The sequence below is a fragment of the Paramisgurnus dabryanus genome, chromosome 21 (genome assembly GCF_030506205.2).
Source record: "Paramisgurnus dabryanus chromosome 21, PD_genome_1.1, whole genome shotgun sequence".
NCBI classification, from domain to species: Eukaryota; Metazoa; Chordata; class Actinopteri; order Cypriniformes; family Cobitidae; genus Paramisgurnus; species Paramisgurnus dabryanus.
In genome coordinates, this window is record NC_133357.1 from 25526720 (window position 1) to 25545041 (window position 18322).

The 18322-nt window shown below is 36.4% G+C and overlaps 2 protein-coding genes across 3 annotated transcripts; both read left to right on the forward strand.

The window, feature by feature from the left end:
* Positions 1 to 465: 465 nt before the first annotated feature.
* Positions 466 to 8394, forward strand: etv7 (ETS variant transcription factor 7). The gene is made up of 9 exons (XM_065282442.2): positions 466 to 684; positions 1421 to 1541; positions 2036 to 2200; positions 2280 to 2399; positions 4433 to 4570; positions 5970 to 6134; positions 6924 to 7066; positions 7277 to 7377; positions 7487 to 8394. Exons 1-9 carry the CDS (start codon positions 649 to 651, stop codon positions 7701 to 7703), a joined length of 1206 nt encoding a protein of 401 aa, XP_065138514.2. The 5' UTR covers positions 466 to 648; the 3' UTR covers positions 7704 to 8394.
* A 1380-nt stretch (positions 8395 to 9774) lies between these two features.
* On the forward strand, positions 9775 to 17224 carry pnpla1 (patatin-like phospholipase domain containing 1). 2 transcript variants are annotated; one of them, XM_065286719.1, is made up of 10 exons: positions 9775 to 10045; positions 11173 to 11293; positions 12120 to 12352; positions 13324 to 13389; positions 13486 to 13695; positions 14013 to 14073; positions 14664 to 14921; positions 15196 to 15328; positions 16136 to 16258; positions 16380 to 17224. In XM_065286719.1, exons 1-10 carry the CDS (start codon positions 10013 to 10015, stop codon positions 16660 to 16662), a joined length of 1521 nt encoding a protein of 506 aa, XP_065142791.1. In that variant the 5' UTR covers positions 9775 to 10012; the 3' UTR covers positions 16663 to 17224. The 2 variants fall into 2 exon arrangements, with proteins under 2 accessions (XP_065142791.1, XP_065142790.1); XM_065286718.2 differs by lacking the exon at positions 9775 to 10045 and having other exon boundaries at positions 11040 to 11293.
* Positions 17225 to 18322: the final 1098 nt, after the last annotated feature.

Sequence of the window (18322 nt, forward strand, 5' to 3'; positions counted from 1 at the left end):
ATTGTGACAAAAAAGCAAATTGTCTCGAGCAGAGTGGAAAATGTAATAATAAACGTTTTATTAGTTTCTAAAACAAAAACATATTGATCTGTATTTTCTTATTATTCTTTATTATCAATTTTTTAAGAGTGTTAGAGTTAAACGAACAACCTGCATGTTACAGTAGCCTATACTTTCATTGTGTTATCTGATGACGTAAAAACGATGCATAGTCCAATTCCCTTACGGAAACATTAACCATTTTTTTTTTTTTGTAGTTATATATGTTTAGTATATTAAACATTGGGAAACCATGGTTTAACTGCAGTAACCATAGTTTAACCGTGGTTTTTGAAGCACATCCATTTTTATTTTGTGGTAACCATGGTTTAACTACATGGAAACAAGTGTTTTTACGGTAGTAAAATCCTCTTTTCCTGGAGTGTGTAAAAGAGATTTGAAGTGCACACCCCCCTGGCGGATCCGGTCTCTTTCGTTTTCATTTCCCGGAAGGATTCTTCATATTGCAGACGATCCGCATAAGAAAAATCAAACTCAGCTTTACTAAACTACGTTTTAAAGCGTCCATCAATGCTTTCTTACGTGCTTTTTATGACGATCAGTTATTGATCAGCGAATATTTGAAAAAGTTTGCCTAAATCTAAGAACATGAGTGACGCTTCCTCACCACCACCTTTAATAAAGGTAAGATATGAGGTAGACACGCAGTCTTAATGGCATTTAAAAGTGTAATCGGATCATTTATTTAAATTTGTATTCATTGCCACAGTGAAACACGACGTAAAACGCATACATACACAACACTGCTCATGTAAGCATGACTTGAATATATATATATTTATTTTATTTTATAAATTAATCGTTATTAAAATAAATTTTTGTTTGTGTCAGCCGTGTCTAAAAAATATAGTAAGTTATTTGACAACATTACTTTATCTGCAATTTATGAGTCACTTCAAAAATGAAAATAAAAACTAAGTGCCTCATATTTACTTTCACTTTTGCTGTGTGCACTGAGGTCATGTTTTGATACAGGAAAACGGCTGTTTTAGTTTATATGGAAAAGAAGAAGTACAGATCTATATACATTTGAATGCATTCATACAAATCCATTATCATACACTTTTCATACATATATTCTGCTAGGTTGTTTTTAAACCTAATGCTGGGTACATTTTGGAGAGAACACATGTTGGGTCATTAAATAAACGTGTACATGGTTTAATTAACAACAACCCAACATAGGTTTATTTATAACCCACAATGTGTTCTCTCCAATTTTTACCCAGCATTTGGTTAAAGATAACCCAGTAGAAGTTATAGTCTATAGGTCAAAAATGCACCATTCAGTAGGCTACATGAATTTTATAACACACACTTTTTAATTGAAGTCAATGTTATTTTTCTCTACCCTGAACAGAGCTGTACTGGTAACGGACCCCCAGTCTTCAGTCCTCCAGTTGTTTCAGACCCTCAAAATGGCTCTTCCTCTTTATACGAAGCTGTCCCTGATGAACTGTGCAAGCTACCTGGACGACTACGTATGATCCCACATAAAAATTTCACACATATGATTTTATTATCATATTATTTTCAACCCAGCATTTGGTCAAAAAGAGACCAGCCCAGTCTGATAGGTGGTAATTTAACCTATGCTGGGTTGTTTCAACTGGGCTCTTCTAAACCATTGTTGGGTCAAATATAAACATTTTCTGGTTGTATTTGTAACCAGCTGCTGGGCTTGTCCCATTTTGACCAAACGCTGGGGTGGAAAATAACCCAGTATTTTTAAAAGTTTACAGAGTGACTTATTTTACAGACATTATTAGTCAAGGTCCAAAACCAGGCAACAAAAATATCATAAAAGTATTCCATAATAACTTGTACGTTATATTGCAGCCTTAGAAAAGTCACAGTTAGTCACAATTTTGGTTAGAAGCTAAAAAAATCTTTCCTTTTGCAGCATCTTTCAATTCTCCCTCTTTTGGCCATGTTTACCATTTGATCTGTATATTGGTGTATTCTTAACGTACAGGAATAAATCCATCTTTGTGGAATAAGGAAGATGTAAATCTCTGGCTGCGCTGGGCCCAGAGGGAATATTCATTGAGGCGTGCTGATCACCAGACATTTGAAATGAATGGAAAGGCACTTTGCCTTCTCACCAAAGAGGACTTCCGTCTGCGCTGTCCCAGCTCTGGTTTGTGCGAGTATAGTTATTCAGTTATAGTTAGTCATTCTGTTAATGCCGTTTCATAATAAGTGTGTGCTGGGTGTAGGTGATGTCCTCTATGAACTCCTTCAACATGTGAAGCAGCAGAGAAGATGTGCCATCTTCACCCCTACCACCAACTGCAACACACAGCCACAACAGGTGCTCAGCTCGCATGGGACTGCAGGTGACCGATTATCGTTTACTTTCTTTCAGTTATTCTCTTAAAATAATTTTATAATAGACCATTAAAATAGAATATTGTGAGGTTAAATTTAAAGGTCCTGTTCTTCCTGTGTTTTTGAAGCTTTGATTGTTTTTATAGTGGGCAATATAACGTGTTCATTTTTTACGTGTAAAAAACGCGGTATTTTTCCCACAGTTGACTTATCTGTATAGCGCTGTTTTCACTGTCCTAAAAACGGGCTGATGTCTTCCTGTCCTATGAAGTCCCTCCTTCAGAAATGCGTATTGAGTTCTGATTGTGTAGTTTGTTTAGTGTGTTGTGATTCAATAACAGTTTAGCTTAGCGTTAGCTTAGCTGGCGACTGACGTATTCCTGTGGGCGGAGTTTAGTCAAAAACAGTTCTAGTGACATCATTTAAACAGGAAGTAGAGGGCTGTAGTCCACACCGGCCGTTCACTGTAGGCTTTGAAAGAGGAATTATATTAAAGAAAATATATCGCCTGGCAGTGAATTTTGAGCTTTATCATTTTACAGGTATTATGCTATTATACACTCTCAGAAATAAAGGTACAAAACTGTACCTTTTCTGTCACTGGGGCTGTACCCTTTCAAAAAGTACAGCTTTGCACCTAAGGATTTCATTTTAGTACCTCAGAGGTACATACTGGGACCAAAGAGAGCTTATTAGTACCTCAAAAATACATATTAGTATTTCAAAGGTACATATAGGTACTAAACATTTGAATATCTGTACCTAATGGTCCATACAATTACCTTCTTAAAGGGCGCTGCCCCACTGACAGCTAGGGTACATATTTTGACTTTTTTCTAACAACGTAGGTCCTTAAGGTACAGTAATCTACCCAAAATTGTATTCTGTTTTTCATTCATGTAAAGGTACCAAACAGAAACTTCGGGTACAGCCCCAGTGACAGAAAAGGTACAGTTTTGTACCAACATTACACACTAACTAAAGTTTGAAAATGGGAACAGAAAGAATGTGACCTTTAATATATAGAGTAAAGATAATGTGTAATGTCACTATTAACAGTCATTTGGTTTGTCCTGGATTTTCTTCCTGAACGACTATTATTCCCAAATTAGTGCATTGCAGTATTTCAATGCATCATTGCGTTTTTCTATTCCACTACCTCGATTTCCCTTCCTTTTTTTCCCCTATGCTCAGGCAAACCGTCCTTCGGATGAGACGTTAAACCGAGGTCCTGACTCTCTGTGGTCATTAAAAATCCCAGGATGTCCTTGGAAAAGAGTAGGGGTGTGCCCCGGCATCCTGGCCAAACTTGCCCATTGGCCTACTAATCATCCCTCATACTAATTGGCTATATCACTCTCTCTCCTCTCCACTGATAAGCTGGTGTGTGGTGGGCGTTCTGGCGCAATATGGCTGCCGTCGCATCATCCAGGTGGATGCTGCACATTGGTGTTGGTTGAGGAGATTCCCCCGTTCATATGTAAAGCGCTTTGAGTACTGAGAAAAGCGTTATATAAATGTAAGGAATTATTATTATTATTATCTGGTCAAAAAAACTTTTATTCTAGGGCAGGGGTGTGTATTCCTGGTCCTGGAGAGCCAATGTCCTGCAAAGTTTAGCTTCGACCCATAATCAAGCACACCTAATTGAATTTCCAAGTCATCCTGCATCATTTGATTCGATTTTTTAGTTTTTTTTGAGTAGGGTTAAATTTTTTTACTGTACAGTACTGTACAAATACAGATCTGCTTTTTTATTCAAACTGGCCACTATAGGGTTAAACAGCTCCCATGCCATTATGCAAGAGGGAATTTCCTGGTTTCAAAGCAAGTAGAGCTTTTGCCAAAGGGTGTGGCTAAATCAGTCTTACCTGTTCACTTTCAAAACACAGGACAAAACCTATTTTTATTCACTAGTTTAAATTGTATTGACATAAGAAAGTGTTTACGATTTGCTTTGAAATGGCAGCTGTAAATCTTAATAAACTGTAACCATAAATCTTAAACCTAACCCACAGTACCTGTTTGAACTTTGTTACAGGTCCATGTGTTCCTTCTAACAGAACTGTTCCTGTTTGTCCTGTAAATTCACGAAAATTAACAGCTGACTGGAGCACAGATCATAGCCAGGAGACGACATTATCTGTTGAGAGTGGGCATCAGCAAGGCATACAATCTGGTCAGTTCTTGATTTACATTTTGGATGCAAAGAAAACCTGAAATTGTTGATATATAGTAGGGATGCACCATTGTATCGGCCTATAATCGCAATCGGCGCAGACAAAAGCATTTTTCTCACTATCGGACAATTGTTTAAAAATAGCCAATGATCAGAGAAGATAATATCCTGGCAAACAAAAGGAGTGGAAAAATGCATCAGAACTTGTGCTGTGTGACAATGACAATAACAACAGAATTGCAGTTTGTATGCTCTGCACTTGATGGCAGCAGATGTCATTTTACGTTATCGAATATTGGTATTGGTAAAGAAGTTTTGTATTGGTGCATCCCTAATAAGTTTGTATAGTTTAATTAAACCACTGTGTTGGCAAAAGATTATGGGCCCGGTTCCCAAGGAACACACATGCTGATAAAAAACAATAGATTGAATTGTATAAGCCATTTTGGGAAATGGTATCTACCTAATACCAAGGCTTGGGTCTACAGGTGGGGGGGATTTTGTACCCCTCCAGATTTTCCCTCTGCCCCCATAAAAATGTTCAGCCAACCACAAAAAAAATAGTGTCTCTTTACACAAATAGCATCCCTTGTTGGCAAACGCTATTTGTATTAGCTCCCGCTACGGCTGTAACGATTAACCGTGCAAATTTGCGTTTTCTCAATAAATTAATTTGAATGAATTACGGTGAAATCCCGGCACATCCCAAAGCCAGGGGGCACTCTCATGAAGAAACTCCCTTTGTGCACAGAAGTAGTAGCATTACAAACGCTATTCCAGGAAATGTCTACAGGAATATTTATATCGCCGTTCTTCAGATTGTTTCAGGTATTTTCATGATAATAAAGAATATTTTGAATGATTTTGTTTAACAAGTGTTGCTTTTTTAAATGCACGTTATAAACGAATCTGACACATAATGATTTCAGATTGATAAGGACTTCCTACTGACCAAATGCCGTAGTATACGCACAAGCTGTGCATGAATCAAAGAATCGCAGCCTTGCGATTCAGAATCGATTTCAGACAGGCATTTTTAATGGGACACACGATTAATCGTTACAGCCCTAGCTCCCGCCCATCAATGTCTGCGACGTAGACACAGAATAAGAATCAAGCATTTTCTGTTCAAGAGAGACAAATAAAGTAAAACCTCTTGTTTTATATTTATTTTACATTGAGTGTTATGGCTGCCCACCCAAAATTCCTGACAACCCCCTCAGTCCAGCAAGCCTAGTACCGGGCCTGCCTAATAAATGAATGTAAATGTTTTGTAAATATATTGTTGGGTTAACTGAGCACCTCAAAGTATAGCAAAAAGCTTTAGGGTTCACAAAATCTCTTACGGAAAGAGAGAGAGAGTTGATACCTGATAACTCTCTTGATTCACATTTTGCAGGACCTTTTCAACATTGTCCTGAGGAAACTGTTCAGCAGGTGCCTGTACACAAGGCAAGAAATCCTTCAGATCTGTACTGTAAAGATGAACCACTCAATTTGTCAAGTAGAACCGAAAGGCCAGCAAACACCACACATACATCTGAAGCCAATGGCAAGATTCCAGGTACTCATACATGTTGTTGTACACCTTATTTATTATAATCATAGACAGACTTACTAACTCATAGAAATGAAGTTTAATTAAAACAATAACAAAGACAGCACTGATCTTTTGATTATGATTTGTATAGGTTATTATTACCTACAAATAAAGTATATCATTTACATTTACTGTATATCGCTATTGGACTACTGTTATTAAAAAAAAAGGTGCATATATAACCTATTGGTACCAATGCAAACTGCAGTTTAGCCAGTACGTTACACAGTAAAATTTGCATTTTATGAAGAAAAACTTTCCAGACACTGTTATGTGTAAGAACACAGATTTTATCACTGTTTGTGTTGTCAGCAGTATGAAATTAGGGATGCATAACGATTAATCGCGATTAATCTATGGCAGAATAAAAGTTTTTGTTTACATCATAGATGTGTGTGAACTGTGCATAATAACTTTGTATAGATAAATGCACACACATGCATGTATATATTTAAGAAATGTTTACATGAGTATATACATTTGTATATTTATGTATAATTTAAATTATATATAAATATACTCAATATATAAATATATATTTTTCTTAAATATTATGTGTGTGTACATATATATATATACACACACACACACACATAATATTATACACAGTTTACACACATAGATGATGTAAACACAAACTTTTATTCTGCTATAGATTAATCGCGATTAATCGTTATGCATCCCTAAAGTACATTATCACAAACCGTCTAATATTGTAAATTAAAACATCACTCAATTTTATCACTCCATCAGATTGCAAACTCTTATGGGACTACGTGTACCACCTGCTGTCGGACAGCAGGTATGAGGCCTTCATCCGCTGGGAGGACCCGAACACAATGACCTTCAGAGTGGTGGATCCCAATGGACTGGCAAGACTGTGGGGCAACCACAAGGTACCAAGAGAGGCCAACCAGTGTTTTCTGGTTTTCTTTTAGGTTATTTTTATGTCCATAAGTCAGTTTGCGGAGGAACGCTACAGTATGATCAGGGGTTTAGGAAAAAACAAGCTGATAAATTGTATACATTGATATTGCTGTATTAAAGTGTCTGCTAAATGCATAAATTCATGAACAGTGTTTGCATTTGTTGGTTTTGAATTGCAGAACCGAGTCAATATGACATACGAGAAAATGTCAAGAGCACTGCGCCATTACTACAAGCTCAACATTATCAAAAAAGAAACTGGGCAGAGATTACTCTTCCGGTAAGTTTTTTTTTTTTTTAATTTTCACTATTATTCCTGGCTGATAAATCTTTATTACTCAGATGTTTGTAAAATAATTCGCTCCTCAAATCTTCTTTCTCTACCACAGGTTTCTGAAAACCCCTGATGAAATAATGCAAGGCAGGACAGAACGTACAGAACCTTCAGAGTCTCCTGACAGTCCCATATCTCCTGATAATAGAGAAGATGCTTTGGAAGTTTCACCTGAATCGTCCCCCACCTCCTTGAGCCCCTACTCTGAACACAACTTCAGCATATCACCACTCCCATTACAATCTGATCTAGGATCAGCCTCATCTCTGTAACAAATAACTTCTGATCTTTCATCAATGTGAATGTCCTGTATGTTGTGTAGACTGCTGTCTACATGATAAGTGATTAGTTATAGCCTGTAGGTATGGACTCAGTAAGACATTAGAAGCTGTTTAAAGTTCGTGATCAGAAAATGAGCTTTTTTAAGCTTAAGATCGCCTTTAAGTTAATCTAAGAGTATTGTTTTGAGTAAAACTACAGTAAACAACACTAACTTTAAGCAATAAGGATATGGTTTCTATGAACTTTTCATGATTTTCAACTTTCTGATGGGGATACATTGATGAAACAATTTTCTCGCAGGTTGTAAAAATGTGCAATTTTTCTACAGTTTTGGGATTTAACAATATTATTATATTGTTTATTATATTGTGTTTATTCAGTTGAATAATTTGTACAATGAAATCTGTCAGTTTGATAATTAACTAAACTCTTAAACTGATTCAGACTTTTTTTTTTAAAGAAAAATACATTTACCTTGCTTTAATAAATATCTTGTGGTTTCAATTAATTGTGTTGGGGGGCTTTAGCCCATCATGTTTTGTGTAAAGCCCCTGATCTTTTGAGAATTTAAAACAGTAAAGGTAAAAAAATGTATAGATTTTATTATTATTACCTTTAATTTGTTTTCCTGGTACACAAAATCTGTCTCTTTGTGGTAAATCATGGCTTATTTTTTATAGGGTAATAGATAATAAAAGCACATTTTATATACACTGTAAAAAGGGAAAAGTTGGCTAAACTTTAATTCATTTGGTAACACTTAAAAAAAATATGATTTTCAACGTAAAATGTCACTTTAGATGAAAAAATTGTATCCAACTTATCCATCATTTAATACAGTATGAGTTTTGGGTGGGAGACAGGGGTGGCACTGCCCTCACAGATAAGAGCCAGTTATGGTATTTGTTTAGTCTTGATATTTTAACTGGTAGACTGGGTAATTAAGGCTAAAATAGTTTTGAATCATTTTAAACCATATTTTAATACGTAAGAAGTATTGGAGTACCCTTGTTTGCCGGTAGGTGCTTCCCAAGCACAAACGTGAAACTCCGCCTGTTATGGCCTGCAGGTGGCACCGTTGACAAAAATTCGCCTTTCATCATATCAGGTAATAAAGCAACGAACTTATTTAGCTTAATAACATCTCACAGCTATACAATGGCAATATGTAAAAGCCTGTAAATGCACTTATGTTTGAATAATGCTGTTGACAATTTTACGATCTAACATTTTGTGAGGTTGAAGAAGTCAGCCAGGAAAATACAAATAAGAAAAAAATAGGATTAAAAAACCAACAAGCTATGAAGCTACATAAAATGAAAGAGAGATACAGTAGAAAGAAACAAAGAAAAAGTGAGGAAAAAGACATAAAAAAAGAAACAAGACAACCACCATGAGGACAGACAAATAAATACGGATAACTTAGGCACTGTGAGTGAACGTTTTTTAATGATATTTTAGTTTTTGTTCACATTACAATTAATATCGTAATGATAATCTTACAAATAAATAAATATTAAATTATTAAATATTTTGCTCATTTATCCGTGTCATTGTCACGATCTCCGCATTTTTCCGTGTCCGTACCACTGACTTTCTTTTCCGTGTCAGTTTCACGTATTGGTTACTCAATTGTTTTTCCTATTTTTAAACAATTGTCGCCTGACATTAGAGTTGGGTTTGGGTTAGGATGTCATTTTATGTTAAAGAAAGTCGTTGTAACCTCAACCCCAAGCGACAATGGTATAAGAAAATGGGAAAAAACCTGTGTTTGTGGTCATGTTCTCAGCGGTCTAATCCCCCTATCCCTTCCAACCCTAGCAACACCCCTGGGTACCAGTGACAGCTTTTGTACCTATTTTCTTAATGTGTAGGGCCCCATGCCAGCCCTGAATCTAGTTTTTTTTTTTTTTACAGATGTACAAGGGTCATGTGCTTGTATTACACTTATATAATCTAAATTATGCAAATTCTAAAAATAACCCTCATTTTATTTAATTATATGTGATGTTTTTCATTCCAATACTGATGACAATATTAATGTGGGCATTCACTTCTGGTCAGTGGCGGTTCTACACGGAGGCCAAGGGTGGCCCGTGCCTCTGTAGACATGTCCCTGGCCACCCCGTGCTGACCAAATAAAAAAGTATACATTTATTTTGATTTTACACGCGAGCGCCAAAAGCGGAACTAATGCGACGCAACGTTCTACACGGGCAAATTAGAGCGGCTCACCCAACCACTGTAGCCGCCTGTGGGTGCTGCTCGACCATTGTCTCAATTTGTTCCCAACCTCCCGATGTTGAGAATGTGTATGCAGGTTTGGGCACTGGTAAGGACTCTAGCTCACTTCACATTGGGACACACTGTTCACTTGTTCTCCTGTGACGTGGCTGCGTGTTGTGATCATTTACAGCTGTTACTCGTCAACAACCGGCAAAACCAACATCTCGCTAATTTTTTAAAGTTTACACATTGTAAAAAAGCGCTGTAATTATGCTCTTACATATACGTGCATAAAATTGGAGGAATACAATTAAATGTTACATATAAACATTTTTACAATTTAAAATAAATATTATTTTAAATGTTGATTAGATTGTGGTCCCTAACTGTCTAGCAATGTGTGTTTATATGTAAACTAAAACAAACGTTTGTCTTTATAAAAGTTTGCATTTCATAAAGTTTATTGAGTAGGCTTGCATGCTTTTCGATTAGGGGGCTTTATAAAAGAGCCCAGCTCCCCTTTTGCACCTGCAATCACTCTTGTATTAAATAAAAAAGTATATTATTGTAAAGTAAAATAAAGTTTACGGGGTAGTTTCCCGGAAAGGGACTAGTCCTAGACTAAAATAAATGTAAGAGCTGTCCAAACTGAAAACAACTTGCAATGCCATATCTTAAAATACAGCTTTGTTTTGCTTCAAAATGCACACAAGTAATGTATAATGTATGTTAAAACTAGTTATATTTCCTAATTAAACTAAGGCCTAGTCCTATCTTAAACTAATTCCTGTAACCACCCCTATAATCTTTAAATATAATTTCTTGCCATTTTTTATGTGCCCCTCTGGTAAAACACTGGCCCCTCCTTGGCCCCCCTAGTGAAATTTGTCTAGAACCGCCACTGCTTCTGGTGCGCCTTAAATAGTTTTCACAGACATGCATTAGACATGCATACTCCAGACAGCATGTCGTGATTAGATTAAACACATCATTACTGGTGTCCTTGAGGGAGAATATGGATTTTTGCTGTATTAAAATCTTTTCGGTTTAATAACACCATGACCGCCTGTTTTTATACCATGTGTATTGATGTGATTTCTCAAAAGTTCATCAAGGCAGTGTGCAGACAGCACCAGGATAATTCTGAACATGTCATCACCTTTATACGTTCTGTCTAACAATAAAAACCTCTCAGTGTCATTCTGTGGTTCTGGCTTTCTTGCAACATATCAGGTTGGCGTTGCGCAGAGTCTTATGGATAATGCGCCATGGATCCTACGAGGTGCTCCACGGATCTACGGTGCATCTGCAGGATCTCTTGTTGCTGCAGCTGTTGTCTGTGGATCAAATCTAGGTAATATTGACTTTATAATCTTTTTTTATTATTATTATTGAGGACTGAGAAAAAGGTAAAAAAGTTGGACTGGAATCCTTTAAAAAAGTGCACATTTGTACCCAAAGTGTGCATATTAGTAGACTACCTCAAGGGTACATACTGGTACATCACAGTTACAAATCTGTACCATAATAGGAACTTTTTAAACAGTACTGCCCGAGTGACAGCTTTTGTACCTTTCTTCTGGTTTAAAGGTGACATAGAATGATTGAACAGAGTATTTATCCTTGTTCTGTGATGTGACATGTAGACAAATTTTTTTTGTTTGGATCTGTAATGCCTTAGAAGCTTCCTAAAAACCTCTCTCAGATAGCTCTATTAGGGTGGAGGATTTTAAACAAGTGGTTTTGCACCTATTTGGCTCCCCCTACTGGCTTAACTTGCAATCTCATTACTGATTGGCTGACTTTGCTGCCACTCTAAAAATGTAGCCAATTATTTTAAAGTGGAGGGGCAGTGAGATGCCTGTGATGTCATAAGCATCAGTTTTCAGATTGGGCCGTTTTCTGGCTGACATTTCTAAAAGAGGAATTTCTATGAGACTGAGATGTTTAGCATGTCTAGCACTTTTTGTATGTTTGTGAATGTGGGTAGACTACCATTATTCAACAAAGACATGGTAAAATTGGTTTTTCATTCTCTGTCCCCTTTAAGGGTTTAATGGGGCTCTTATAATAGAAAAAAGGCTGATCCAAATGGACTGTAACCTAAAGTCTTTGTTAAATGGCTATAATTGACTATAAATGAACAACGCTTCATCAAATCCTCTCTTTTGTACATATAGGTCGCATGCGAGACAATCTGTTGGAATTTGTGAGATTTACAAAACAGCTCCCACTCGGTCTTCTGAACCCCACGGCTGATGTTTACAGATGGCTGGAGGTCACACTGCAACGATCTCTTCCCGATAATGCCCACAGCCTGGCCAGTGGTCGTTTACACATTTCCATGACGCGCATCGCAGATGGAAAAAATGTTCTGGTGTCGGAATTTCATTCCAACAATGACCTTATAAAAGTAAGCCTCACATCAAACTGCCTCCATTTAATGTTTAGGTCAGTATAAAGAGCAAGATGTACTTAAAACTTTAATTGCAGCAAAGTTTCAAACTCGGTTGCATTTATTTAAAAATGGCACAAGAACATTATTCAAGCAAAGAACACAAAATGAAATTGAAATTAAAAACTATTATTTTTGTGGTAATAATGTGGTATTTATTACAAATGACATATGTGAGCTTCATTATTATTTTTTTTAATTCATGTGCTCATAATCTTCAATCAAAAATGCTTACCTCATCCCCTCAATCCCTCAATCTCTCTTTACTTCCGGGCACGAGCTATGGCACCTGGGCAGGGCCTGGGAAAATCACAGCGATTAGCATTATGACCTTCAACTTCAAACAATCCAATCAGTTCTCAATGGACGAATTCAAGTCCGTCCTACTTTTTTTCCTTTCATCATATAGATAATTTATAATAACCTGTTAAAATTGCCACTTTGTAGGTGTGAGCAAAAATGTGGTGTTTTTGTGTGTGTCCTTTTAAATGCAAATGAGCTGATCTCTGCACTAAATGGCAGTGCCTTGGTTGGATAGTGCAGATTAAGGGGCGGTATTATCCCCTTCTGACATCACAAGGAGGGACAAATTTCAATGACCTATTTTTTTTTTCACATGTTTGCAGAGAATGGTTTACCAAAACTAAGTTACTGGGTTGATCTTTATCACATTTTCTAGCACTGGGGGCCCAACTATAGCACTTAAAAAGCGGATAAAGTCTGATTTTTATAATATATCCAGTTTAAGTACACTATTTTCACACAATAACTTTGTACTTAATATACAAAAAAATCTTTAGTATTTCTTCAGATAAACTTAATGACAAGTACAATGTCCTAACTGTGCTATGAAATAAAAGATCTCAGATTCAGTTGAGAATGTGACTTCACACATTTGCTTTAAATGGTCTCTTTTTCTTCCCTGTAAGGCACTTTTGTGTAGTTGCTTTGTCCCTTTATACTCTGGCACAATTCCACCACAGTATAAAGGCGAGGTGAGTAAAGACTCTTGAATATAGTATATGATCCAAATGTCATCAATTTATCAAAGAACTCCAGCTTGAAATAAAAAAAAAACAATTTTTTTCTAGCACTACATGGATGGCGGTTTCACAAACATCCAGCCCTTTGAAGACTCATCGCCCACCCTCACCGTCTCCCCATTCGCTGGAGAGATGGACATCTGTCCCTCTGACACCTCCACCACCCTTTGTGATGTCATCATCCAGCAGCTCTCCTTCTATTGTTCCCTGCCCAACTTGATCAGACTGATAGACGCCATGTTCCCACGAGACTGGAGAGTGAGTCCTGACATATGCATACATCACATGTGACCATAAAGGATTCTTCATGCAAAAATTAAATTTCAGTTATCATTTGCTCATTTATGTTGTTCCAAATGTCATCTTTGTTCACTTATACTTAAAAATATCCCCATAATGCTATCACGCGGCTTCAGATTTGTTGTCTGGTTGAGCATAGCATTATAGCAGTGCATAAGGTCATGGGTTTAATCCCCAGGGAACACAGGCTAGCGATAAAACATTTAACTTGAAATGCACTGCACATGGCAGCTTCCATTAAAATGAATGACAATGCTTTTCTTGTTATCTGACAGATTTTAAAGAAGGCTTTCTACAGCGGATACCAAGATACCATTTACTTTCTGCAGCGGAGCAGTGAGTGTGACCCCTCATGTTGAAAATGAATGTTTTAAGGGACAAAAGTCCTTCAAAATTTGGCTAGTGTCTGTTAGTTTCCTACTTCTTTAGAAATGTTTTAAAGGGGACATATCATGAAAATCTGACTTTTTCCATGTTTAAGTGCTATAATTGGGTCCCCAGTGCTTCTCTCAACCTAGAAAATGTGAAAAAGATCAACCCAGTAACTTAGCTTTGGTAAACCATTCTCTGCAAGTATGGGAAAAAATAGCTAATTGAAATCTGGCTCCCCTTGTGATGTCAGAAGGGGATAATACAGCCCCTTAATCTGCACTATCCAACCACAGCACTGCAATTTAGTGCAGAGATCAACTCATTTTAGTTTATAAGGACACACCCCAAACTAGCACATTTATGCTCACACCTATAAAGTGACAATTTTAACATGCTATAATAAATGATATATATGATATTTTGAGCTAAAACTTCACATATGTACTCTGGGGACACCAACGATTTATTTGACATCTTAAAAAGTCTTATGAAATGTCCCCTTTTACACTTCAGGTGATTTATATGTTTACCAATTATCTTCCACACCTCAACAGGAGCTTTGCAGTTTTACCCTGACAATAGAATTGAATCTGATGTGTCTGATGATTCTGGGACGTCTGATTCTCTGAGCTCTGATCACTGGATGTTGACGCAAACTGACAGTGCAGAGGAACAAGACCAGCAAGAGGAGCTTCAGAAGACGTCTGTGGGTCACACCGAGAAGAAGAGCATCAAAGGGGTCTGCTCATCCACCGGTCCATCCCGCCAGGAGTCGGAAGTATATCAGAAGTCCACGGTGAAGGTTCAGGAAGGTATTGTGTGGTTTCCATTTCATATTATTAATAAATCGACATAGGAATAATATGCAATACATTTCCCGTCTTTTGCAGTGTAAACTAACTTTGCATTCATTTTCCAGTTTTGTGTAATAAAGTTTTTTCAATGTTTAAAGTTCTGATTTGTGCTTATTATTTTTTTATTCACGCATATTATGTTTTAATCCGTGACCTCAATACATTAAATACAATGTATTCCATAGACTGAAGACTGAAGAGAAACCCATTCATGTTCCATTCTCTGTTTTAGTGCTGCTGTGTAATATCGTGGGTCAGCTGGAGATTCTGAGTGATCCGACTGTTTCTTTATCGCAACGGACACTATCATTCCTGCTTTTCCTGTTCACACTGCCAATATGGGGTGCCACAGCCGTTGCCGAGAGGTACTGAATCCGATAAAGAAAGCCTAATTTAAAGGTGCATTGTGAGCCTTCTAGCTGCTACAAGCACACTCTGAAAGTGGTGGTGGAGGGTAGGAAACACAGCCCCGCGCCTCCCCCTGCCTGCAGAAGAGTGTCTGATACCAGGCACTGTTGCGTTTTTGAACTACAAGTCATTTTTACATGGAAACTACATAGTGTTGCTTTAATATTCGAATGAAGACGCATGTTGATAGGCGCGTCAACCGCATGCGGAGCTGCATAAATGGACTGACAATTGGAATAAAATTTGAGTAAGATCAGACTGCTTGTTAAAATTTTGATTGGCTCCCGCAGCACAATGATGTCACTTGCCAGCTGGTCTGTGCAGCGCTGCATGAAGTTAAGAACAAGGGGGCCCCTAGTGGTGCAGGGCCCTACGCAGCTCGCTTAGCCTGCGTTTAGGGAGGATCGTCTCTGATTAGAAACAAAACATAAGAGTAACACTTCAAAGCAGCAAAATAAAATACACACAGTCAAATTTATTAGTTGTTAAACACTGTAGATAAAAAATAGTTTTTTTTTTTTTTTTTTTACAAATATTTACACACTGGACCATTAAATTAAAAAAAAAAATAGAATCGTTCACCCACTCTACACAATTATTAATTATTTATTAATTATTTATTTATTTGGTCACAAGCAAAGCAAAACAAAAGCAAATGTGTGGTGTCATTAAAGTGCAAGGCCAAATCAGGTGGAATTTGCATGTTGTGATTTGTGTGCCATTGTTTTGAAGCATAACTGATGATGTCTGTTGTTATTTTTAAGGTATCAGAATTGGATCAAACACGCTGTGACTGTGACTTACTGGGTCTTGCAGGGTGTTAAACTGTTTGTGATCTTTGTATTTAACATTTTCATGTCCACTGCGAGAAAAAGCCTAAGAGACATGTAAGCACACAAACAAAACTATTCTTTTTTATTAAGATGAACACTATCATTACTTTGAATTAAATGCATTGCTGTTTATTTGTATGTTTCGTTGCTTATTTTTTTGTGTTCTTTTACAAAGGATGATGGGTCTGATCAGTTTCGTACCTTCACAAGTGCACGCAGAGTACCAGAGGGCTAGACAGCTTGTCGAGAGACGTGAGGTCTCCTCCAGTATCAATGCTCACGACTCTGCCCCTTTCCAAGGATCTTCTTCCATATCACAGACCCTCCCAAACCTCTCCACGCTCCTGCGATCACTAGAGATGGGCAGCAAGTGGAAAAAACGTCAGATAGAGGTACAACACACAATACTGCAACACATGACTTTTGCGAAAAGAAATGAAGTACGTGCAAGCGTGTAACTGTATTGCCTGTGCAAGAAGCAAATAATGTCAGCAAATAAAGAATTTACATGTTGTGTAAACTAAAGGCTACTTACTAATAGTTCACCCAAAAATGAAAATTCTGACATCATTAACTAACCCTCGTGTTGTTCTAAACCTGTATGAGTTTTTTATTTTATTTTAAGAAATACAATTAAATATATTTTGATAAATGATGGTAAGCTGATTGTAAACATTGACTTTCATAGTAGGAAAACAAATATTATGGAAGGATTGTAATAAAAGATATTTTGATAAATGATGGTAAGCACACAGTTGATGGTATCCATTGAATTCCATCTTATTTGTTTTTTCTACTATGGAAGTCTATGGTTACCATCATTTATCAAAATATCTTTTTTGTTCATAAAAAAAGATTCATAATGGTTTAAAACAACATGAGGATGAGAAAGTCAAAATGTATTTATATAGCACCATTTATACAGGCAAGCTGACCAATGTGCTTTACAAAACAATAAAATATCACACAATAGAGAAAATGATGACAAAATTTGAATTTTTGGGTGAATTATTTAACATTTCTGTTTATATCGTTTCTTCTTTTCTCTTTATTTCCATGTAAGCTAAAATAGCATTGAAATGAAACATTTGATAGACATGCTTGATTAAAAAACAATAAACAGTTTTTGTCATACTTATTACCTATTATATATTCTTTACATTTCATAATTTTGTGTTTTTTTATCTGTACTAACATGAATTTGCTGTAAAACTGCATTGCAACAATGCAAAATTGTATAAAAGATACACTGTACAAAAATAAATTCATATAAATACAAGTTTTTGTTTTACTTGAATTTAACAAATTAAATATTATTATAATTATAATAAATTAATTTCAAGTTCATAAGTTATGTCAACTATATATTAGTCAAAAACTTAAAATAGTAGGTTAAATTGACTTTCAAATAAACTTTTTATTAAACTTGCATGCAGCACATTTTTATTTTGTTAATATAGAAATAAGTCTAATTTTTTAAACAAAACATGCAAAGGCATTTTGTTGGCTTGTTCTTAATAACAATGATGACTATTAAGTACTATTTTAGTCAATTTAAGTTGATTTTTAACTTTTTTCCCACATACACAGTGTATATTTGTGTGTGTGTGTGTGTGTGTGTGTGTGTGTGTGTGTGTGTGTGTGTGTGTGTGTGTGTGTGTGTGTGTGTGTGTGTGTGTGTGTGTGTGTGTGTGTGTGTGTGTGTGTGTGTGTGTCTGTGTCACCTGTTTGATGCATAATTGTAACACTTACTAATTTATCACAAGACTCTGTTCCCGCTAAACTTAATAACTTGTGACCTAGATAATAATGATAAGCAATGAACTGTGTGTTTGAACACATTTAAATGAAAGGGTTGGCTAATACAGTTGTATTACTGTATAATAATAATTAAATTTAATCCAAAGACTAAAGGGGAAAATATGATTTATTTAGGCTCAAAGTTTCCTCTGTAAAGTACATGAATGCAATCAAACAGTATGTCCTAACATACCCTCAATCATTTCTCTATCAGGACAAATATCATGGTCCTTCCAGGGACCACAGCTGAAAAGCATACCAAATCTTCTTTGCATGATATTCAAAGAGTTTTCCTAACATGACCTATTTATACATCAT

What these genes read in the sequence shown, in the direction of transcription:
- pnpla1 (XM_065286718.2), top strand. Translation starts at nt 11,089, where the DNA reads ATGTCATCACCTTTATACGTTCTGTCTAACAATAAAAACCTCTCAGTG. An exon ending in CACCACAGTATAAAGGCGAG is followed by an intron (nt 13,390 to 13,485) that starts GTGAGTAAAGAC and finishes ATTTTTTTCTAG; the next exon opens with CACTACATGGATGGCGGTTT. An exon ending in TTACTTTCTGCAGCGGAGCA is followed by an intron (nt 14,074 to 14,663) that starts GTGAGTGTGACC and finishes ACACCTCAACAG; the next exon opens with GAGCTTTGCAGTTTTACCCT.
- etv7 (XM_065282442.2), top strand. Translation starts at nt 649, where the DNA reads ATGAGTGACGCTTCCTCACCACCACCTTTAATAAAG. An exon ending in CAGCTCGCATGGGACTGCAG is followed by an intron (nt 2,400 to 4,432) that starts GTGACCGATTAT and finishes ACTTTGTTACAG; the next exon opens with GTCCATGTGTTCCTTCTAAC. An exon ending in GACTGTGGGGCAACCACAAG is followed by an intron (nt 7,067 to 7,276) that starts GTACCAAGAGAG and finishes TTTGAATTGCAG; the next exon opens with AACCGAGTCAATATGACATA.